Here is an 18,652-nt window from a genome sequence, read left to right as displayed (position 1 = left end):
GCTGGGATCCTGAGTGAGTGGGGGGAGGGCAACATGGGGGGCGGGTTCAGGAAGTGGCTACTGCCATGTGGCCCCAACCCCATTCTTGTTGGAGTCTCCCCTACCCCTGAGGAGACAGTTGTGGGGGTGATCCCTGCTGGGTATGGCGGCTTGGGGGGGGAAGGGGAGGTTGGTCCATGCGCCTGTCTTGGGGAGAGGCCCTGGGGCAGTTGGTTTGGGGGCTGGGGTTCTGCTGGGTGCTTGGTGTCAGGGGCCCAGGTGGGGGGCCCCTGGGTGTGGTTTGGGGGTCCTCTGGGTGTGGTGTGGAAGCCCCGGGGTTCCTCTCACCCCTGCTCCCCCAGGTGTACTTTGGGCGCTGGCTCATCGAGGGGGGGCCCTATGTGGTGCTGCTGGATGTGGGGGCCACGGCCTGGAGCTTGGACCGCTGGAAGACGGAGCTGTGGGACAGCTGCACCATCGGGGTGCCCTGGTACGACCGGGAGGCCAACGATGCCGTCCTCTTCGGCTTCCTCACCGCCTGGTTCCTCGGCGAGGTGCGGGGGGTGGGGGGGGACATGCTGCCCGAGAGCCCCCAGCTCTGCCCACAGAGCCCCCTACGCCAGCCTGCCGCTGGCCCCTGAGCACCCCATTTCCTGGGGCGTCGCAAATAGAACCCAGGTGTCCTGGCTCCCAACCCCCCTCTCACCCACCAGACCCCACTCCCCTTCCAGAGCAAGGGAGAGAACCCAGGCGTCCTGGCTTCCAATCCCCTCTGACCCACCAGACCCACCCCCCACCTCCCCTCCCAGCATGGGGAGAGAACCCAGACGTCCTGACTGGGCTCTGTCTCTCTCTCTCCCCAGTTTGTGGCTCAGTGCGAGGAGAAGCCGTTTGTCATTGGCCATTTCCACGAGTGGCTGGCGGGCGTCGGGCTCATCCTGTGCCGGATCCGCAAGCTGCCGGTGGCCACCATCTTCACTACCCACGCCACGCTGCTGGGGCGCTACCTGTGCGCGGGCAGCGTCGACTTCTACAACAACCTGAATGCTGTGAGTCATGGGGGGGTGCCCCGGGGGTCATGATCCCCTCCCACAGCCAGAGAGAGAACCCAGGAGTCCTGGCTCCCAGCCCCCCCTGCCCTAACCACTGCACCTCACTGCCCTTCCAGAGCCATGGAGAGAACCCAGGAGTCCTGACTCCCAGCTCCCCCCACCTCCAACCATTACATGCCACTCCCCTCCCAGAGCCGGGGAAAGAACGCAGGAGTCCTGGCTTCCCTTTGCCCCCTTTCCCCATGCTCTCCCCTACTCTGGGGCGTTACCACTTTGTCCTGTCTCACTGCCCCCCTCCTCCCGGGCCCCAGTTTAACGTGGACAAGGAGGCCGGGGACCGGCAGATTTACCACCGGTACTGCATGGAGCGGGCCGCCGTGCACTGCACCCACGTCTTCACCACCGTGTCCCAGATCACGGCTGTGGAAGCTGAACACCTGCTCAAGAGAAAACCCGGTGAGGGGTTGGGGGCGCGGAGCCCCCGGGGGCGCGGAGCCCCCTGGGGCAGGGCGCGAGGGCTGGGTATGCAGGGACCCCTCGTCCAGCACTGGGATTCGCCCCCTCTGGGGTGGAGCGCGGGGCCCTCTGTGGGGCTGGGTATACAGGGACCCCTCGTCCAGCACTGGGATTCTCCCCCTCTGGGGTGGAGTGCAGGGCCCTCTGTGGGGCTGGGTATGCAGGGACCCCTCGTCCAGCACTGGGATTCGCCCCCTCTGGGGTGGAGCACGGGAGCTGTTGAGCAGCCACACACAACAGCGTGGGGAAGAACAAGCAATCCCAGGCCTGGTTATTTCCCACTAATGGCTGCCCCGGGTCTGCTCGCCGGTGCCCCCCTTTTCCTGCCCCTCCCTCCAGATCTGGTGACCCCCAACGGCCTGAATGTCAAGAAATTCTCTGCCATGCATGAGTTCCAGAACCTCCACGCCCAGAGCAAGGCCCACATCCAGGAGTTCGTCCGGGGGCATTTCTATGGGTGAGTCCCTGACACCCCAACTTCCCGGGCTTCTGGGGCGCCCCAGCCTGCTCAGTCCCACAGGCGCAACCTTGGAACAGTATCCGTCGCCCCTGTGGTAAAACCCAGGCATCCTGGGTCCCAGCCCCGCTCCCAGAGCTGGGGATGGAACCCAGGCATCCTGGCTCCCAGCCCCCCCTCCCCCCCCAACTCACGGGACCCTGCTCCTTCCCTCCTGGAATTCCCCTCAGCGCCCCCTTCTGGCTGCTGGTAATACTGCACCTGCTGTCTATTTCCTACCCCCTTGAGGTGCTGCAGAGGATTAAGGGGGCATGTGAGATCAGATCCCGCCCCCCTTCACCCCAGTGCGAAGTGCAGTATGGCAATTGGACTCCTCCTGGGTGGGGATCTTGCTGGATCTGGGGTGAGGTGCAGGGGCTGGGTATACGCGGACCCCTCGCCCGGCACTGGGATGCGTCTAGCTCTGGGGTGGAGCGCGGGAGCTGGATATATGGGGACCCCTCGCCTGGCGCTGGGATCTGGCTGGCTCTGGGCTGGGGCACAGGGGCTGAGAATATGGGGGACCCCTCGCCTGGCTCTGGGATGTGGCTGAATCTGGGATTGGGGCGCGGGGGCTGGGTGTATGGGGACCCCTCACCGGAGGCTGGGATGCAGCCCTTCTGGGGTCAGGCGCAAGGTCTGGGCATACGGGGACCCCTCACCCGGCGCTGAGATGCACTTGGCTCTGGGGTGGGACGCGGGGATTGGGTATATGGGGACCCCTTGCCTGGCTCTGGGGTGGGGGCACGGGGGCTGTGTATATGGGGACCCCTCACCCGGCGCTGGGATGCGGCTGGTTCTGGGGTGGGGTGTGGGAGCTGGACGTTCAGGGGTTTCTCTGCCCCAGGCACCTAGACTTTAACCTGGACAAGACCCTGTTCTTCTTCATCGCCGGGCGCTACGAGTTCTCCAACAAGGGGGCCGACATCTTCCTGGAGGCGCTGGCCCGGCTCAACTACCTGCTCCGGGTAATGGGGGTTCCCTGCCCGCTGCGGGGAGGAGACGCTGGGGGTTCGAGTGAGAGGCCCCCCACCGCCTGCCATCTCGGGTGGGGCCTGCTCAGAAGGGGTCAGACAAACCCCTGGTGGCACAGGGTAGATGGGGCCTGTGGCGGGTTTCCTAGCTGGGCAGGGGGAAGTGAGGGGGTGTCTCTGGGACGGGGCTGAGCTGTTCCTGGAGCCCCCATCCCTGCTGGGGAATGGCCCCGGGGGCCCATCCCCCTACTCACCCCCTCTGCCCCCCCTCCCCCAGGTAAACGGCAGCCAGGTGACCGTGGTGACCTTCTTCATCATGCCGGCTCGGACCAACAACTTCAACGTGGAGAGCCTCAAGGGGCAGGCTGTGCGCAAGCAGCTCTGGTGAGCCCCCCTCACCCCCCTGGGGCCCAGGAGTCCTGGCTCCCCCCCTGCCCTAGCCACCAGCCCTCACTGCCCTCCCAGAGCCGGGGACAGAACCCGGAGTCCTGGCTCCCCCCTGCTCTAACCACCAGACCCCACTCCCCTCCCACAGCTGGGGAGAAAACCCCGGTGTCCGGGCTCCCAGCCCCTCCTGCCCTAGTCACCAGAACCCACACCCCTTCCAGAGCCAGGGAGAGAACCCAGGAGTCCCGGCTCCCCCCTGCTCCAACCACCAGACCCCATTCCCCCCTGAGCTGGGGAGTGAATCCAGGCATCCGGGCTTTCCCCCGCTCTAATCACCAGCCCCCACTCTGCTCCCAGAGCCAGGGAGAGAACCCAGGAGTCCTGGCTTCCAGCCCCCCTGCTCTAGCCACCAGACCCCACTCCCTTCCCCCTGAGCTGGGGAGAGAACCCAGGAGTCCTGGCTTCCAGCCCCCCTGCTCTAGCCACCAGACCCCACTCCCTTCCCCCTGAGCTGGGGAGAGAACCCAGGCGTCCGGGCTCCCAGGATCTCTCTCTCTCCCCCCACAGGGACACAGCCAATGCCGTGAAGGAAAAGTTTGGGAAGAAGTTGTATGAGTCGCTGCTGGTGTAAGTCCTGCCTCCGGCTCCCTCAAGCTCAGCGGCCCAGAGGGCAGCAGTGAGGTGCAGAGGGGGCTGTGCTGGCCTTTCCGCTTCCCTGTATCCGGGGGGGGAGCTGGGGTGAGGAGGAGGCAGGTAGGATATATGGGACAGGGGGCTCTGGGCTATGGGGCAGGGAGCTGGGGGGTGCAGGGAATGGGAGTTGGGGGGTGTCCAGTCCTGGGCTCTGCCCCCCACCACACTAACATGCCCCCTGTCCCCCTAGCGGGAACCTCCCTGACATGAACAAGATGCTGGACAAGGAGGATTTCACCATGATGAAGAGAGCCATATTCGCCACCCAGGTACCCGGACGCCTGGGTTCTCTCCCGGGGCGGGGAGAGTGAGGTCTAGTGGTTAGAGCGGGATAGGTTTTGGGAGCCAGGACTCCTGGGTTCTATCCCCAGCTCGGGGAAGGGAGGGGCTGGGAGCCAGAACTCCTGCCTCCAATCCTGGCTCTGGGAGGGGAGTGGGGTCTCATGGGATGGAGCTGTGGGGGCTGGCAGCCCGGACGCCTGGGTCCAGTCCTGCGACGGCCAAGCCTCTCCAGGCTGACAGGTGTCTGTCCATCCGTCCTAGCGTCACTCCTTCCCCCCCGTCTGCACCCACAACATGCTGGATGACTCTACGGACCCCGTCCTCAACACTATCCGGCGTCTTGGGCTGTTTAACAGCAGCGCCGACCGTGTCAAGGTGAGCCGGGGAGCGGCCCCGCGGGGGAGGGACAAGGGGGGTGCTGCCTTGCTGGGGATAACACCCCCCCTCTGCCCCCAGGTCATCTTCCACCCCGAGTTCCTGTCCTCCACCAGCCCCCTGCTGCCCGTGGACTATGAAGAGTTCGTCCGAGGCTGCCACCTAGGGGTCTTCCCCTCCTACTACGAGCCATGGGGCTACACGCCAGGCAAGGAATTGGGGCACTCAGCGCTTGGGTTTCCCCCCGCAGAAGGGCGGAGAGTGGGGAGGGCTGGCAGCCAGAGCTCCTGGGTTCTGTCCCTGGCTCTGGGAGGGGAGTGGGGTCTAGTGGTTAGACGAGGGGGGCGGGGAGCCAGGACTCCTGGGTTCTATTCCCCAGCTCTGGGAGGGGAGTGGGGTCTAGTGGTTAGACGGGGGTGGGGGGGAGCCAGGGCTCCTGGGTTCTATCCCCAGCTCTGGATGAGGGGTTCCTGTATAACCAGCCCCCATCCCCGAGGGGCCGTGTCCCAGCACCGGGCGAGGGGGGCCCCGTATACCCAGCCCCTGCACCCCAGCTGATGGGTGTCCCTGGGCCATCACGCTCTGTGGTTCCGGACGTGGGTTGGTCAGAAGGGGGTTACAAGGGCGGGGGAAGGGGGTATATGCCCCCGCTCCCGTCCCCCATGACCCCCGGTCTAACCTCCCTCTTCCCCCGCCAGCTGAATGCACCGTCATGGGGATTCCCAGCATCTCCACCAACCTCTCCGGATTCGGTTGCTTCATGGAAGAGCATATAGCCGACCCGTCGGCCTACGGTGAGTTCCGGGCCCCGCTACCCCACCACCTGGGGGAATTGTTTCCTGGCCAGTTCCCCTGCCTGGGCAAAACGGACGCCTCATTTCCCGTCTGAATGTGTCCAGCATCCACGTCCGGCCCCGAGAGGGCGTGAGCCCTACCTCTGCTCGACTGATGCGCCCGGGATCCAATCCCCACGCACGTCCCTCGCCCCCCAGCCCTTCTCTCTGCTCAGCAAAACGCCCGGAGCTCCTGGGGGTCTCTCACTCGCGGGCAGGTTTTCCGGCCCTCACGTTCTTCTCCGGCCCCTCTGCAATTTACCACCACTGTCCTTGAGATGTGGACACCAGAGCTGGGTGCAGGATCCCAGCTGCCCTAGGGCCAGCTCCCCGTTCACACAGCCCAGGGGGGTGCCACTGATTGCCCGCCACGCTGCCCCCCAGGAGAGAGGCCCCCCCAGCCTGTAAGTGCTGCCCGCGTTTCTGGTCCGAGACAGAGCTGTATTAACACGCAGCATTTGCTTGGGCCCGGCTTACGCAGCGAGCTGGTCGCCTTGTATCGCTAACCCATCCTCTGCATTGGCTCCCATGCCCAACCCCCCCCCCCCCCCCCCCCCCCCCCAGCGTGTGGGTCATCTGCAAACTTTATCAGTGAGGATTTCATGTTTTCCTTCAGGTCACTGATAAAAACGTTCAGTGGCGAGGGGCCTTGTGAGACCCCACTAGAAACCCGCCCACTCGATGGCGGGGCCCCCACTTACCATCCCCCTGTGAGATCTATCAGCTAGCCAGTTTTTAATCCATTTAACATGGGCCATGTTACTGTGTTATCTTCTCGTGTCTTGATCTTAATGTTGTGTAGCACCACACAAGTCTGAACAAGTCACATCAGCCCTATTACCTGTGTCATTCAGATTTCTAATTTCACCAGAAAAGATGTGACGGTAGTTGGATGGGATCTATTTTCCATAGACCCATATTGATTTGATTTAATTACGTTGTTCCCCTTCAATTCTTTAGTCCCACATTAGCCACTTGATCATCTTGCCTGGGATCGATGTCCGATTGACAGGCCTATAATTACCCACGTCACAGATTAGCTTTCTTCCAATCTTTTGGAAGTTTCCCAGGGTTTCAAGATTTATCGAAGATCAATGGTCCAGCGAGCTCCTTGGCCAGCTCTTTTAAAACTCTTGGTTGCAAGTTTTTGGGACATGCTGATTTTAAAATGTCTAGCTTGAGCTGCTGCTGTTTAACCTCCTCCAGAGATCCTGCTGGAATGGACAGTGTTTCATCATCATATGATCTGACTACGTGATCTGGCTTTTCCCCAAATACAGAACGCCAATATTTACTGAACACTTCTGCTTTTCTGCGTTGTTGTTCACAATTCTATCCTGTCCGTCTAGTAAGGACCAACTCCATTCATAGAATATCAGGGTTGGAAGGGACCTCAGGAGGTATCTAGTCCAATCCCCTGCTCAAAGCAGGACCAACCCCAACTAAACCATCCCAGCCAGGGCGTTGTCAAGCCAGGCCTTAAAAACCTCTAAGGATGGAAATTCCACCACCTCCTTAGGGAACCCATTCCAGTGCTTCACCACCCTCCTAGTGAAATAGTGTTTCCTGATATCCAACCTAAACCTCCCCCGCTGCAACTTGAGACCATTGCTCCTTGTTCTGTCATCTGCCCCCACTGAGAAGAGCCGAGCTCCATCCTCTCTGGACCCCCCTTCAGGTAGCTGAAAGCAGCTATCAAATCCCCCCTCATTCTTCTCTTCTGCAGACTAAACAAGCCTAGTTCCCTCAGCCTCTCCTCAGTCATGTGCTCCAGCCCCCTGATCATTTTCATTGCCCTCCGCTGGACTCTCTCCAATTTGTCCACATCCTTCTTGTAGTGTGGGCCCAAAACTGGACGCAATACTCCAGGTGTGGCCTCACCAATGCCGAATAGAGGGGAATAATCAGGTCCATCGATCGGCTGGCAATGCTCCTACTAATACAGCCCAAAATGCCGTTAGCCTTCTTGGCAACAAGGGCTCACTGCTGAGTCATATCCAGCTTCTCGTCCACGGTAACCCCCAGGTCCTTTTCTGCAGCACTGTTGCCCAGCCATTCGGTCCCTACTCTGTAGCAGTGCCTGGGATGCTTCCGTCTTAAGGGCAGGACTCTGCACTTGTCCTTGTTGAACCTCATCAGGTTTCTTTTGGCCCAACCCTTAATTTCTCTAGGTCCCTCTGTATCCTATTCCTACTCTCCAGCCTATCTACCACTCCGCCCAGTTTCGTGTCATCGGCAAACTTGCCGAGGGTGCAGCCCACACCATCCTCCAGATCATTAATGAAAATGTTGAGCAAAATCGGCCCCAGGACTGACCCCTGGGATACCAGCTGCCAACTAGACATCGAGCCGTTGATCACTACCCGTTGAACCCAACGATCTAGCCAGCTTTCTATCCATCTTGTAGTCCATTCATCCAGCCCATACTTCTTTAACTTGCTGGCAAAAATACTGTGGGAGACCCTATCAAAAACTTTGCTAAAGTCAAGATATAGGATTTATTTTGTTCCTAATACACTAAAAAACAAACCAATCCTACTTATTGTCCTTAACTCTGCTGGTCATAGATTTTGCCTTATGTCCTTCACCTTCCCTTATCAATTTTCTGCAATTCCCTGTTTTTTGATTGAAATGCTTTATTATCACCTTCTCCTTGATTCCACTTGTTGTATAGTTCCTGTCAATTCCCTCATAAGCCTGGTTGGTTTTTTAACCTACCTTCATGATTGTGGCTTTTCAGGCCTCTAATAGAATATCCTTGGGACTGTTCCCAATGATCGTTCACATTTTTCTCTTTAAATTCTCTCTCCCAGCTGACTTAGCTCAGAAATGGGTCAAGATTTAACATTAGAGGCCGGGTTCTGCTCCAGCTCTGGGAGGGGACAGGGGGCTGGGATCCAGGACTCCTGGGTTCTCACTCCTTCCCCTGTCCCTCCCCTAGGGATCTACATCCTAGACCGACGGTTCCGGGCGCTGGATGATTCGTGCACCCAGCTGACGTCCTTCCTGTACAGCTTCTGTCAGCAGAGCCGGCGCCAGCGTATCATCCAGCGCAACCGGACCGAGCGCCTCTCCGACCTGCTGGACTGGAAGTACCTGGGCCGGGTGAGTAGGAGAGGGGCTGAGTGAGTGGGAAATCCCTGGGCCGGGCCAGGCCATGTGGGGGAATTCCTGGCTGGGCAGCGGGGGGGAAGAATGGCTTCTGGGGCGGTGGTGTCACAGAGTCCCTGGGCGACACTCTGGAACTGCTCCCTACGAAGCCAGGCAGGACTCTGGTGAAGTCTCCTCTCTGGGAGCAGACTGTCTCCAGGGCAAGAAGCTCACATGGCTTCCACCTTCCTGGGTCTGACCTTGGAGCATTCAGCATCCCCGGCCCTCCGTGCGCTTCCCACAGCGAGTCCGCTCAGGCAGGGTCCTGGGGCAGCCAGAGGGTCCTGCACCCCCACTCTGCAGTCAGACGTGACTCTCAGCCAGCCAGTAACACAGAGGTTTATCCAATGACAGGAACAGAGTCTAAAACAGAGCTTGTAGGTACAGAGAACAGGACCCCTCAGCCGGGTCCATTCTGGGGGGCAGTGAGCCAGACCCCCACATCTGCACTTCACTCCTTGTCCCCAGCCAGCTCCAGACTGAAACCCCCTCCAGCCCCTCCTCCTCTGCTTTGTCCCTTTGCCGGGCCAGGATTCCTTTGTTTCCAACACCTTTAGCATCCCCTTTCTGGGGGAAGGACCTTGGCCATTAGTTGCCAGGACACAGAGTGTCGGCCATTTATGTGGACTGGCCCTTTGCTCTGTAACAATCACGCCCCCTTATCCCACCACCTAGAGACTTAAGAAATGCATAGGGGAAACTGAGGCATCCCTACAGTATCCAGAGGAAACATTAAGAACAGTCCCACTTCATCACAGGTGGAGCTTCCCCCCCCACCCCTCCAGCCTCCATGGGAACTGACCCCTTGGGGAGAACCTGCTGCTGTTGGAGGCTGACACGGAGGGTGGCGGAGGGGGTGGGAACAGGGGAGCTGTGGGGATGGCGGAAGGGAGTGGGGTAGGGGGAGGTCCTGGCCTAGCCCCCGATAACCCCTCTTGTCTTCTCCCCCACCTCAGTATTACATGTCTGCCCGACACATGGCGCTCGCCAAGGCCTTCCCTGACAACTTCACCTACGAGCCCCCGGAGGAGACAGCGGTGAGTGCGAGACCCCCGAGAGGCCCCGTATACCCAGCCCCTGCAGTCTCTCCCGAGGAGCCCTATATACCCAGCCCCCCCCACCCCAGAGGGTATTGTGTTTCTGTGCTGGGTGAGGGGTCCCTGTGTCCCTAGCCCCTGCATTTGGCCCTCTCACCCCCCGAGGGATCCACGTGTACCCAGCTCCTGTTTCTCCTTCCCTCGCCCCAAGGGGTCTCTGCGTCCTCTCCCCTGGGGTTCCTGTGTATCCAGCCCCTGTGTGCGCCCCCCGCCCTGAGGGGTCCCTGCGTGCCCCCTGTGATCACAGAGACCCCCTCGGGACTGCCACCTGACGTGCTGAAACGACCTCTGAGCCTGTTTTTCCTGCCAGCTTGGGACTTCAGAATCCTGCCTTGTTGAGCCAGACGCGCCGGCCTGCTGCAGCCCAGACCCAGGGTCTGAACCATGTTCCCAGAGCTGCAGACTGAACCGAAAACAGCTTAGTAGATTACCAGTCTCCAGCATCCAGACACCCAGCTCCCAATGGGATCCAAACCCCAAATAAATCTGTTTTACCCTGTATAAAGCTTATGCAGGGTAAACTCATAAATTGTCCACCCTCTATAACACCGATAGATAGAGATGCACAGCTGCTTCCTCCACCAGATATTAATCACTTACTCTGGGTCAATTAGAAAACAAAAGTGATTTTATTAAGTATAAAAATTAGGACTGAAGTGGTTCCAAGTAATAACAGCCAGAACACAGTAAGTCACCAAGCAAAATAAAACAAAACACGCAAGTCTAAGCCTAATCCATTAAGAAACTGCAAACAGGTAAATCTCGCGCTCAGGGATGTTCCAATCAGCTTCTTGCCCAGCCTAGACTCCCTCCTAGTCTGGGCCCATCCTTGCCCCAGTACAGCCCTTGTTCCAGCTCAGGAGGTAACTAGGGGATTTCCAGGGCCGCCTTGCAGGTAAACAGCCATTCACAGGTCATTGAATCTGAAGCCCCCTTAATGGCTTCCTCTTAATATGTTGACAGCCGTGATACAAGTTTCTATCATCTTCTCCCAGTTCCAGACGTAGAAACAACACATGCAAACAAATAGGATGAACACACGCAGTAGGTCATAACCTTTGTAATAAGCAGCCAAGAGGCCTGTGGCACCTCACAGCAGTGGTCCCCCAACCTTTTCGTCTGGTGCGCGCCAGACGAAGGACCGGGGCGGCGGTTGAGCATCTGCCGAAATGCCGCTGAATTTCTGCAGCATTTCGGCGGCGATTCCTCTCGATGACGTTGCTTGTCGGCGGCAAGCGGTGTCATCGAGAGGCATCGCCGCAGAAATGCTGCAGAAATTTGGCGGCATTTCGGCGGATGCTCGACCACTGGCCAGGTTGCGGGCACATTTAAATGCGGGCACCGTGTTGGGGACCCCTGCCTTATAGACTAACAGATGTATTGGAGCATGAGCTTTCATGGGTGAATACGTGCGTCTGACAAAGTGGGGATTCACCCACGAAAGCTTATGCGCCAATACGTCTGTTAGTCTATAACGGGTCGGCAACCTTTCAGAAGTGCTGTGCCGAATCTTCATTTATTCGCTGTGATTTAAGGTTTCGCATGCCAGTCATACATGTTAACGTTTTTAGAAGTTCTCTTTCTAGAAGTCTATAATATAGAACTAAATTATTATTTTATGGAAAGTAAATCAGGTTTTTAAAATGTTTAGTAAGTTTCATTTAAAATTAAATTAAAATGCAGAGCCCCCCCGGAGCGGTGCAGTGCGAGTGCCACTGAAAAATCAGCTCGCGCGCCATAGGGTGCCTCCCCTTGGTCGATAAGGTGCCACAGGACTCCTGGTCGCTTTTTACAGATCCAGACTCACACGGCTTCCCCCCTGATACTGGACAACCTTTGTAATGGTGCCTTCCAAGAGACCTTTTGCATGAAGAATATTCCAGTTACATCATATTCACACACATTTGTAAAGCATATGCAGTGCTACATCACCTCCCCCAAACCCCTCGGGGAGCTCCGTCTCAGCGCCGGGCGAGGGGTCTCCGCCCACCTGTGCGGCCATGTCTGGGTGCTGGCTCTACCAGGCACGTGTCTTCCTCCCCACAGGCTCAAGGATTCCGCTACCCCCGCCCGGCTTCTGTGCCCCCTTCGCCCTCCATCTCCCGCCACTCCAGCCCCCACCACAGCGAGACAGAGGAGGATGACGAGCGGTACGACGAGGAGGAGGAGGCGGAGAAGGATCGGCGCAACATCAAGCCCCCGGCCATGACGGGCCCAGTGCCCGAGTGGCGCAGGCCACCGAAGAAGGGCTCCAGCGAAGCCAGCACCTCCTCCAATGCCTCCAATGCCTCCACGCCCACTATGCCGTCCAGCCCCAGCGACCCCAGCAGCCCCAGCAGCTCCATCATTGAGGAGAGGAACTAGGGGAGGGGGTTCTAGACTGGTCTAGAACTAGGGAGCGCCACCGCCTCAGGCACAACGGTTATAAGCAACCCCTCTGCTGTCCCCGTCTTCTGCTTCTGGCTCTCCCTCTCAAGAACCCACCCTTCTCTTTTGCTGGGTTCTAGATTGCTGGTGCTAGGTTCTAGATAATTCAAAACTGGGTCTCCCTCCCCCGCCCCCCGGTGAGATGGGTATGAACATCCCCTTCTCACCCCTTGTCCTCTGCTTCTTGCTCTCCCTCTCATGAACCCACCCTTCCCTTTTGCTGGGTTCTAGATGGCTTATGCTAGGTTCTAGGTCATTCAAAAGCAGGGGTGACCCCTCCATGTGAGATGAACATCTCCCTCCTGCCCTCTGCTTCTGGCTCTCGGGACCCCCAAAGTGATGGGGTTTTTCTGTGTTCTAGATCAGTGGCATGGGTGTTCTAGAGTCCAGTCTCTAAGGTGCTCCAGGACCCTATGCACTATAGGCTCTGGCCTGCCCCTCCAAACTGTCTAGAACGATCTCTGTGTTGTCTGCAGCACTCTGGATCGTACTAGTGTTTGCAGCTGCCAATGTTCAGGAGAGATGGGGGGGGGTCTCAAATGGTTTGGGCTAGGAGCGAGGTCAGCGGTGGTCTAGAAAGAGAGAGGCCTGGTCTGGAACAAGGCCTGGCTCCAAGGTGTGGGGTTGGTCTGGATCATTCGATAATGCTTCTCACTCAAGGGTGCAGGGCAGCCCTGGGTTGTTATGTGTGGGGACCTAAATTGTTCTAGAATTATATGTATTAAAATGGGGCTTGGGGACGTAGGGTACCCATACATGATTCTGGAATGCAGCATCGGGTGATGCTGGGGGTTCTGGAGCAGTCGAGAATGGGGTCTGCTACAGATTTTGATTGGATTATTCTGGAGTGATGTGACATAGCGGGGTGCTGGAGCTGTTTAGAAGGAGGGGCAGTCTAGAATGACCCTGCTACTGAGGGTGGTGAAGTCTGAAGTGTTCTGGATCCCTCTAGAACTCAGTGCAATGAAAGGGTTGGGGCCACATGTAGAAGTCCACATTGTCATGGTCTAGACCAGTCCAGAACATTGCACGGTCAAGAGATGTTGAAGGATGTTGGGTGTTCTGGAGGGGACATCTCGAATGGCATCTCTTGGAAGGGGGAAGCACTGGCGGGCACTGTGAATGAAAGGAGATGGGTCGGTTCCTGACTTCTGGAATGCAGCTCTACCTAGATCTGCAGCACTCCTGTGGTCAAGCAAGCATTGCCTCGGAAAGAGGTGGTTAAGATCACATTGTAGATCATTCTAGAGCGTTGCGTGTAGGATGGAACAATGCTGCAGGGCGGCAGGGTTCTAGATCATTCTAGTGTCAGGACGTATGCTAGAGACCCAAGTTGCCTGGCACATGTTCTAGGTTGTTTAAACTCACTAGACACCAGCGTGGCTGAACTGGAATGACTTGCAGGGTTTTGATTGTTCTCGGCTTGGGATTTGGTCGCTGGGCTCTAGATCACCCTGCGCTCAGGCTTAGGGGGCTGCTCTAGAAGGTGGCCGACGACGGGACTGCAGGAAGGCTCCAGGATTCCGCATGTAAGTGCAGTCTGGTCACATCCCTTCCCCATCCCAGACCTCCAATAACAGACCAGTCAAGAACCTGGATGCATGATATCTAGAACCCTGCTCCTGGCTGGCCCCATCTGCTGGGGAGCGGTGGGGCAGGGTCACAAAGCTGGACCTGCTGCTGAGATGCAGCCACCTCTGGGGGACGAGAAGGTGTCTAGACAGGGCTCCCCTTGCCTGCCAGTTTCCCAGCAACCCCAAGCCAAGGAAAATCATGTTTCAAAGCTGTTTGGGCTGCCATCCTGTGCCTAGGCCCCCCGCTCTGTGCCTGGGCTGGGTGCTGCACCCACAGGTGCCATGGGGCCTCTGTGGGGTGAGCCCCCCCAGCCCTGGCTCATGTTTTTTATTTATGGCTGTTGCAAATGTTATCGCTTGGTTTCATTTTTGTCTCTCCTGGGCCATAGGGAGCCGAGCCAGGCCAGGCCTAAGAATAAACGTGAGCTAAACTCAGTGTCAGCACTGTGTGTCCTGTGGGGAGCATCCCTCAGCCTACTCGGGCCATGCAGCCACTTCTGGGGTGGGGCGTGGGGGCTAGGTATATGGGGACCCCTCACCAAGTGCTGGGATGCGGGGGTGGGTATATAGAGACCCCTCACCCAGTGCCGGAATGCAGTGGGCTCTGGAGTGGAGCATGGGGGCTGGGTATACAGGGACCCCCTTCCCTGGTGCCAGGATGTAGCTGACTTTGGGGTGGGTGCACAGGGGCTGGATATATGGAGACCCCTTGCCCAGCACCAGGATGCAACTGGCTCTGGGGTAGGGCATGGGGACTGGGTATACAGGGACCCCCTTGCCTGGTGCTGGGATGGGGCTGACTCGGGGTGGGCCATGGGGTCATGTTTATATGGGGATCCCTCACCAAGTGCTGGGAGTTGGCCCATCTGAGTTGGGGCACAGAGGCTGGTTATATGGGGAGGCAACCCCACTGGGGTGGGATTCAGGCTGGGGGTCAGACTGTGGGGAGCACCCCTGGTGCAACAGGGTGCTCGGTCCCTCCCAGCCAAGCACCTGAGTGCCCCCCTTCCACTGCTGCTGGGCTGCTGCTCATAGGGTGGAGGGGAGCAGGCGTAGGGACCCTCAGGACTCCACCCCAGTACAAGGGGGCAGGGACAGCAGCTGCCCCACCCAGGCATTAATGCTGTCGGACACCCCATTAACCACCTGGGGAGTGCCAAGCCCGGGGGGGGGCACTGATGATGGGAGGGGGATGTATCCCCCCTTGGGAGGGCTTACAGTTATGGTGGAGGGGATGGGGAGCCAGGATGCCTGGGTTCTGTCATGGGCTTTGCAAGGGGAGGGGTTGGAGCCGGAAGCCAGGACGCCTGGGTTCCTGTCAGAAACCTCACACAGCTGGAGTGCCAATGCCAAGCCTTTATTCGATGTCAGTTACAGACGTTGGAGGAAACAGGTCACCCTGTGATCGGCAGGGGGGGCTCCGGCCCAGCTGGGCAACAGGATTTAAGGGGCCGGCCCCACGAGCAGCTTGGGGCTCAGCTGCTGTGGCCCAGGGTGAGGCGGTCAAAGAGATACTCGCCCAGCCCTGCCTCGGGCGCCCCCACACGCCGCAGGTTGGTCACATGGTCACCCAGTTTCTTGAGGAGCTTCACCTCCTCGTCCAGGTAATGGGTCTCCAGGAAATCGCACATCTGGGGGGGCAGAGGAGAGTTAGAAACAGGAATACCCTTGGGCCTCCCCCCCACAGGACTCCTGGGTTCTTTCCCCATCTCGGGGATGGGAGGGGGTTCTAGTGGTTAGAGCAGGGGGCTGGGAGCCAGGACTCCTGGGTTCTCTCCCCAGCTCTGGGAGAGGAGGGGGTTCTAGTGGTTAGAGCCGGCGGGGGCAGACTCCTGGGTTCTCCTGAGGTGAGTCACTTACGTGGGGGTCCGCGTGGCTCGTGGCCACCTTGTGCAGGTCCAGCAGCGCCTGGTTGACAGTTTTCTCCAGCTTCAGGGCGAAGTCCATGGCAGCCGCTCCGTTCCCCCACTCGTCCTGCTCCGGTTTCTGGAGGAGGGGAAGGGAGGGGGCTTATGCCTGTGCCAGGGGGGCAGATGGGATTCCGCTCAACCCTTTCCCATAGACCCCAGCCCCCCCCACCTTCACCCCTCCCCCCATGCCCCCAGCCCCCCGCTTACCTGGATGGCCTGCAGGAGATGCGACCCCCCGCGGTTCTGGAAGCTCAGCAGCCGCTCGCCTGTTCCCGCTTCTCGCCCGACAGGTGCCGGAAGAACTCGGAGAAATGGGCCAGCGCCACATCGTCCGGTCGAAGAAGTAGCCCTGGGGGGAGACATCAGTGAAGCCCTGAGTGTGGGGCGGCCCCCAGCCCCACCAGATCTGGGGATTAGGGAACACCCCCGTAGAGAGCCCCCAATCCAGGGGCACCCCCCCCCAGCCAGAACTGACCCCAAGGACAGCCCCCCCAGTGTTTAATGATTAACATGGCTGGGGAGAGGCAGGGTCCATGGACGCTGGCCGCTGCCCTAGGAGCACCTGGTAAACAACAGAGGTGGGGCTGGGGTGGGGGGGAATCGAGGACCCAGGCAGCCAGAGCTGGCACCCAGGGGTGGGAAGCTGGGGGCCCTGGGGTGGGAGGTCAGTGCTGGAGGGGGGGAAAAAAGACCCTGCACTGGGGGACACAGGTGGGAAGGGTGAGAAGGTGGGGCGCGGGAGCCAGGACTCCTGGGTTCTCTCCCTGGCGCCTGGAGGAGAGTGGGTGCAGGGGTTGGACCGGGGGGGCTGGAGCCCAGGACTCCCGGGATCTCTCCCTGGCGCCGGGAGGGGAAGTGGGGGTGCAGGGTTGGAGCGGGGGGGCTGGAGCCAGGGACTCCCGGATCTCTCCCTGGCGCCGGGAGGGGAGTGGGGTGCAGGGGTTGGAGCCGGGGGGGGCTGGGAGCCAGGACTCCCGGGATCTCTCCCTGGCGCCGGGAGGGGAGTGGGTGCAGGGGTTGGAGCGGGCTCACCAGGGACTGGTAGCTGTAGCTGGCTCGCAAGAGCTGGTTCACCAGGTGTTGGGCCGGCTTCGCACTCGGGGTCGTAGTTCTGGCGGATCTGGGAGCTCATGGTGCTGGGTTGGCTTTCTGGGGTGCAGAGCTGGTGGGTGCTGGTGCGCAGAGGCTCAGGGGGTGGCAGGCTGGTCTCGAGGTGCAGAGGCTCCGTTCAAGCACTGTTGAAGCAAGAGCCTGTGGGTCGGGGTGGGGGCTGCGGGGCCCCTTTATACCTGCCCCACGGCGGCTCTTCCAGCCCTGCCTGCCCCCCGCCGCTGTGCCCGCCCCACACAGGGGGAGGGCTGGAGCCCAGACGCCTGGGTTCGCTCCCGGCTCTGGGAGCTGATTGGAAGAGAGAGAGAGAGCGCCCCGCCCCCCCAGCTGCCCCCCCGGACCCTGACTCGGCACAAACCTTCCCCGGGGCCCCACCCCAGGAGTGACGTCACATGAATCAGCAAACCCCCCCCAGCCCCTTGGGCTGTTCCTTCATTAGCCACCGCCCACCCCCGCGGGCTGAGCGCGTATGACCCACCAAATATCCCCAGCCCAAGGCAGAGAACCAGGGGTTCCTGCCGCCCCCCCCGCTCTAACCACTAACCCCCACTCCCCTCCCAAACCCAGGGAGAGAGCCGAGTCCTGGCTCCAGCCCCCCTGCCTCTAACCACCAGCCCCCACTCCCCTTCACAGAGTAGGGGAGAGAACCCAGGAGTTCTGGCTTCCAGCCCCCGCCCCCCCGCTCTAACCACTAGTCCCCACTCCCTCCCAGAGCCATGGAGAAACCAGAGTCCTGGCTTCCCCCCCCCCACCCATTCCCTGGGGTCAGGATCTCTGGTGTCCTGTTTTTGGGGCTCAGCAGCAGATCCGGTCCAAGTCAGTTCACTGGGTCAGCACGAGCTGTGGGGGTGGGGGGTTGGTTTATGAGCTAGGCTGGGACAGCCTGGGGGTCAGCAGGTTCGGGATGGGAGCGTCGTAAAGAGGCGGCTGGGGCTGTTGGGCCGGGGGGGGGGGCCTGGGAGAGGCTGGAGCCATGAGGAGACATGCGGGGAGCAGGTGGCCGTGAGGCGGGCAGTTTCTGCTGAGTTCAGCTCTCACGGGTTCGGGGCGCGTGATGGGCGGTGCCGGGAAATGGGGAAATGGGAGCGATTGGAAGGTCAAGTGGGTTGGAGCAAGGTGGGGGCTGGGAGCCCAGACGCCTGGGTTCTCTGGCTGGGAGGGGCGTGGGGTCTAGTGCTTAGAACTGGGCGAGGGGGGGCGGTCAGAGAACCCGGACACCTGGGTTCTCTGGCTGGGTGGGGCGTGGGGTCTAGTGGTTAGAACTGGGCGAGGGGGGCGGTCAGGGAACCCGGATGCCAGGGTTCTCGCGCTGGGAGGGGAGTGGGGTCTAGTGCTTAGAACGAGGTGAGGTGGGTGCTGGGAGCCCGGACGCCTGGGTTCTCTGTCTGGTTGCTGGCGGCGTCCCCTTTACCCGCAAACCGAGCGCTTCTCCCTCCAGGGGTAGGAAGTTCCCCAGGAGCTGGATGGGGTCCTGCCGTTCCTGAACACCCCCCTCCGCTGGCCTTCGAACCCAGGGCCCCTGCTCCCTCCACCTGGCTTTTCCCCCAGACCCCCCTCAATAGCCCCCAGCCGCAGTCGGCTCCTTCCCGATATCACCACTATGCAGGTGGCTCGGGGGGGGTGGGGTCCAGAGTCTCTGCATCTGGGATGCAGCCCCCCCATCTTCTCAGCGTGTCCCCTACCCCCCCGGAGCTGGGCCCTGGAGGGAACCCAGGACGATGCCGAGCCCAGGACAGGTGAGACCATCCAGCCTGGCCCCGCGCCAGCACCAACCCAGCTAGTGCAGCCCCCCCCCCA

At 60.1% G+C, this 18,652-nt stretch overlaps 2 protein-coding genes across 2 annotated transcripts in view; one reads left to right on the top strand and one right to left on the bottom strand.

The window, feature by feature from the left end:
* GYS1 (glycogen synthase 1) overlaps nt 1-14,270 on the top strand; it is a 17,200-nt gene extending 2,930 nt beyond the window's left edge. The window contains exons 3-16 of the mRNA XM_032806433.2: nt 342-533; nt 843-1,028; nt 1,343-1,487; nt 1,887-2,004; nt 2,891-3,011; nt 3,295-3,401; nt 3,972-4,031; nt 4,288-4,366; nt 4,641-4,754; nt 4,836-4,962; nt 5,453-5,548; nt 8,529-8,692; nt 9,694-9,774; nt 11,881-14,270. Coding sequence (XP_032662324.1) covers nt 342-533; nt 843-1,028; nt 1,343-1,487; nt 1,887-2,004; nt 2,891-3,011; nt 3,295-3,401; nt 3,972-4,031; nt 4,288-4,366; nt 4,641-4,754; nt 4,836-4,962; nt 5,453-5,548; nt 8,529-8,692; nt 9,694-9,774; nt 11,881-12,198 — 1,908 coding nt within the window. The 3' untranslated portion in view covers nt 12,199-14,270. The remainder of the gene's footprint in view (nt 1-341; nt 534-842; nt 1,029-1,342; nt 1,488-1,886; nt 2,005-2,890; nt 3,012-3,294; nt 3,402-3,971; nt 4,032-4,287; nt 4,367-4,640; nt 4,755-4,835; nt 4,963-5,452; nt 5,549-8,528; nt 8,693-9,693; nt 9,775-11,880) is intronic.
* A 906-nt stretch (nt 14,271-15,176) lies between these two features.
* On the bottom strand, nt 15,177-16,892 carry FTL (ferritin light chain). The gene is given in 7 exon segments (XM_032806465.2): nt 15,177-15,466; nt 15,696-15,821; nt 15,953-16,011; nt 16,014-16,079; nt 16,082-16,094; nt 16,778-16,829; nt 16,831-16,892. Coding segments are annotated over 7 exon segments (519 nt in total). The 5' UTR covers nt 16,878-16,892; the 3' UTR covers nt 15,177-15,310.
* Between the last annotated feature and the right edge of the window lie 1,760 nt (nt 16,893-18,652).

Source organism: Chelonoidis abingdonii, chromosome 11 (genome assembly GCF_003597395.2).
Source record: "Chelonoidis abingdonii isolate Lonesome George chromosome 11, CheloAbing_2.0, whole genome shotgun sequence".
Classification (NCBI taxonomy): domain Eukaryota; kingdom Metazoa; phylum Chordata; order Testudines; family Testudinidae; genus Chelonoidis; species Chelonoidis abingdonii.
This window is presented reverse-complemented; position numbering and strand designations above follow the sequence as displayed.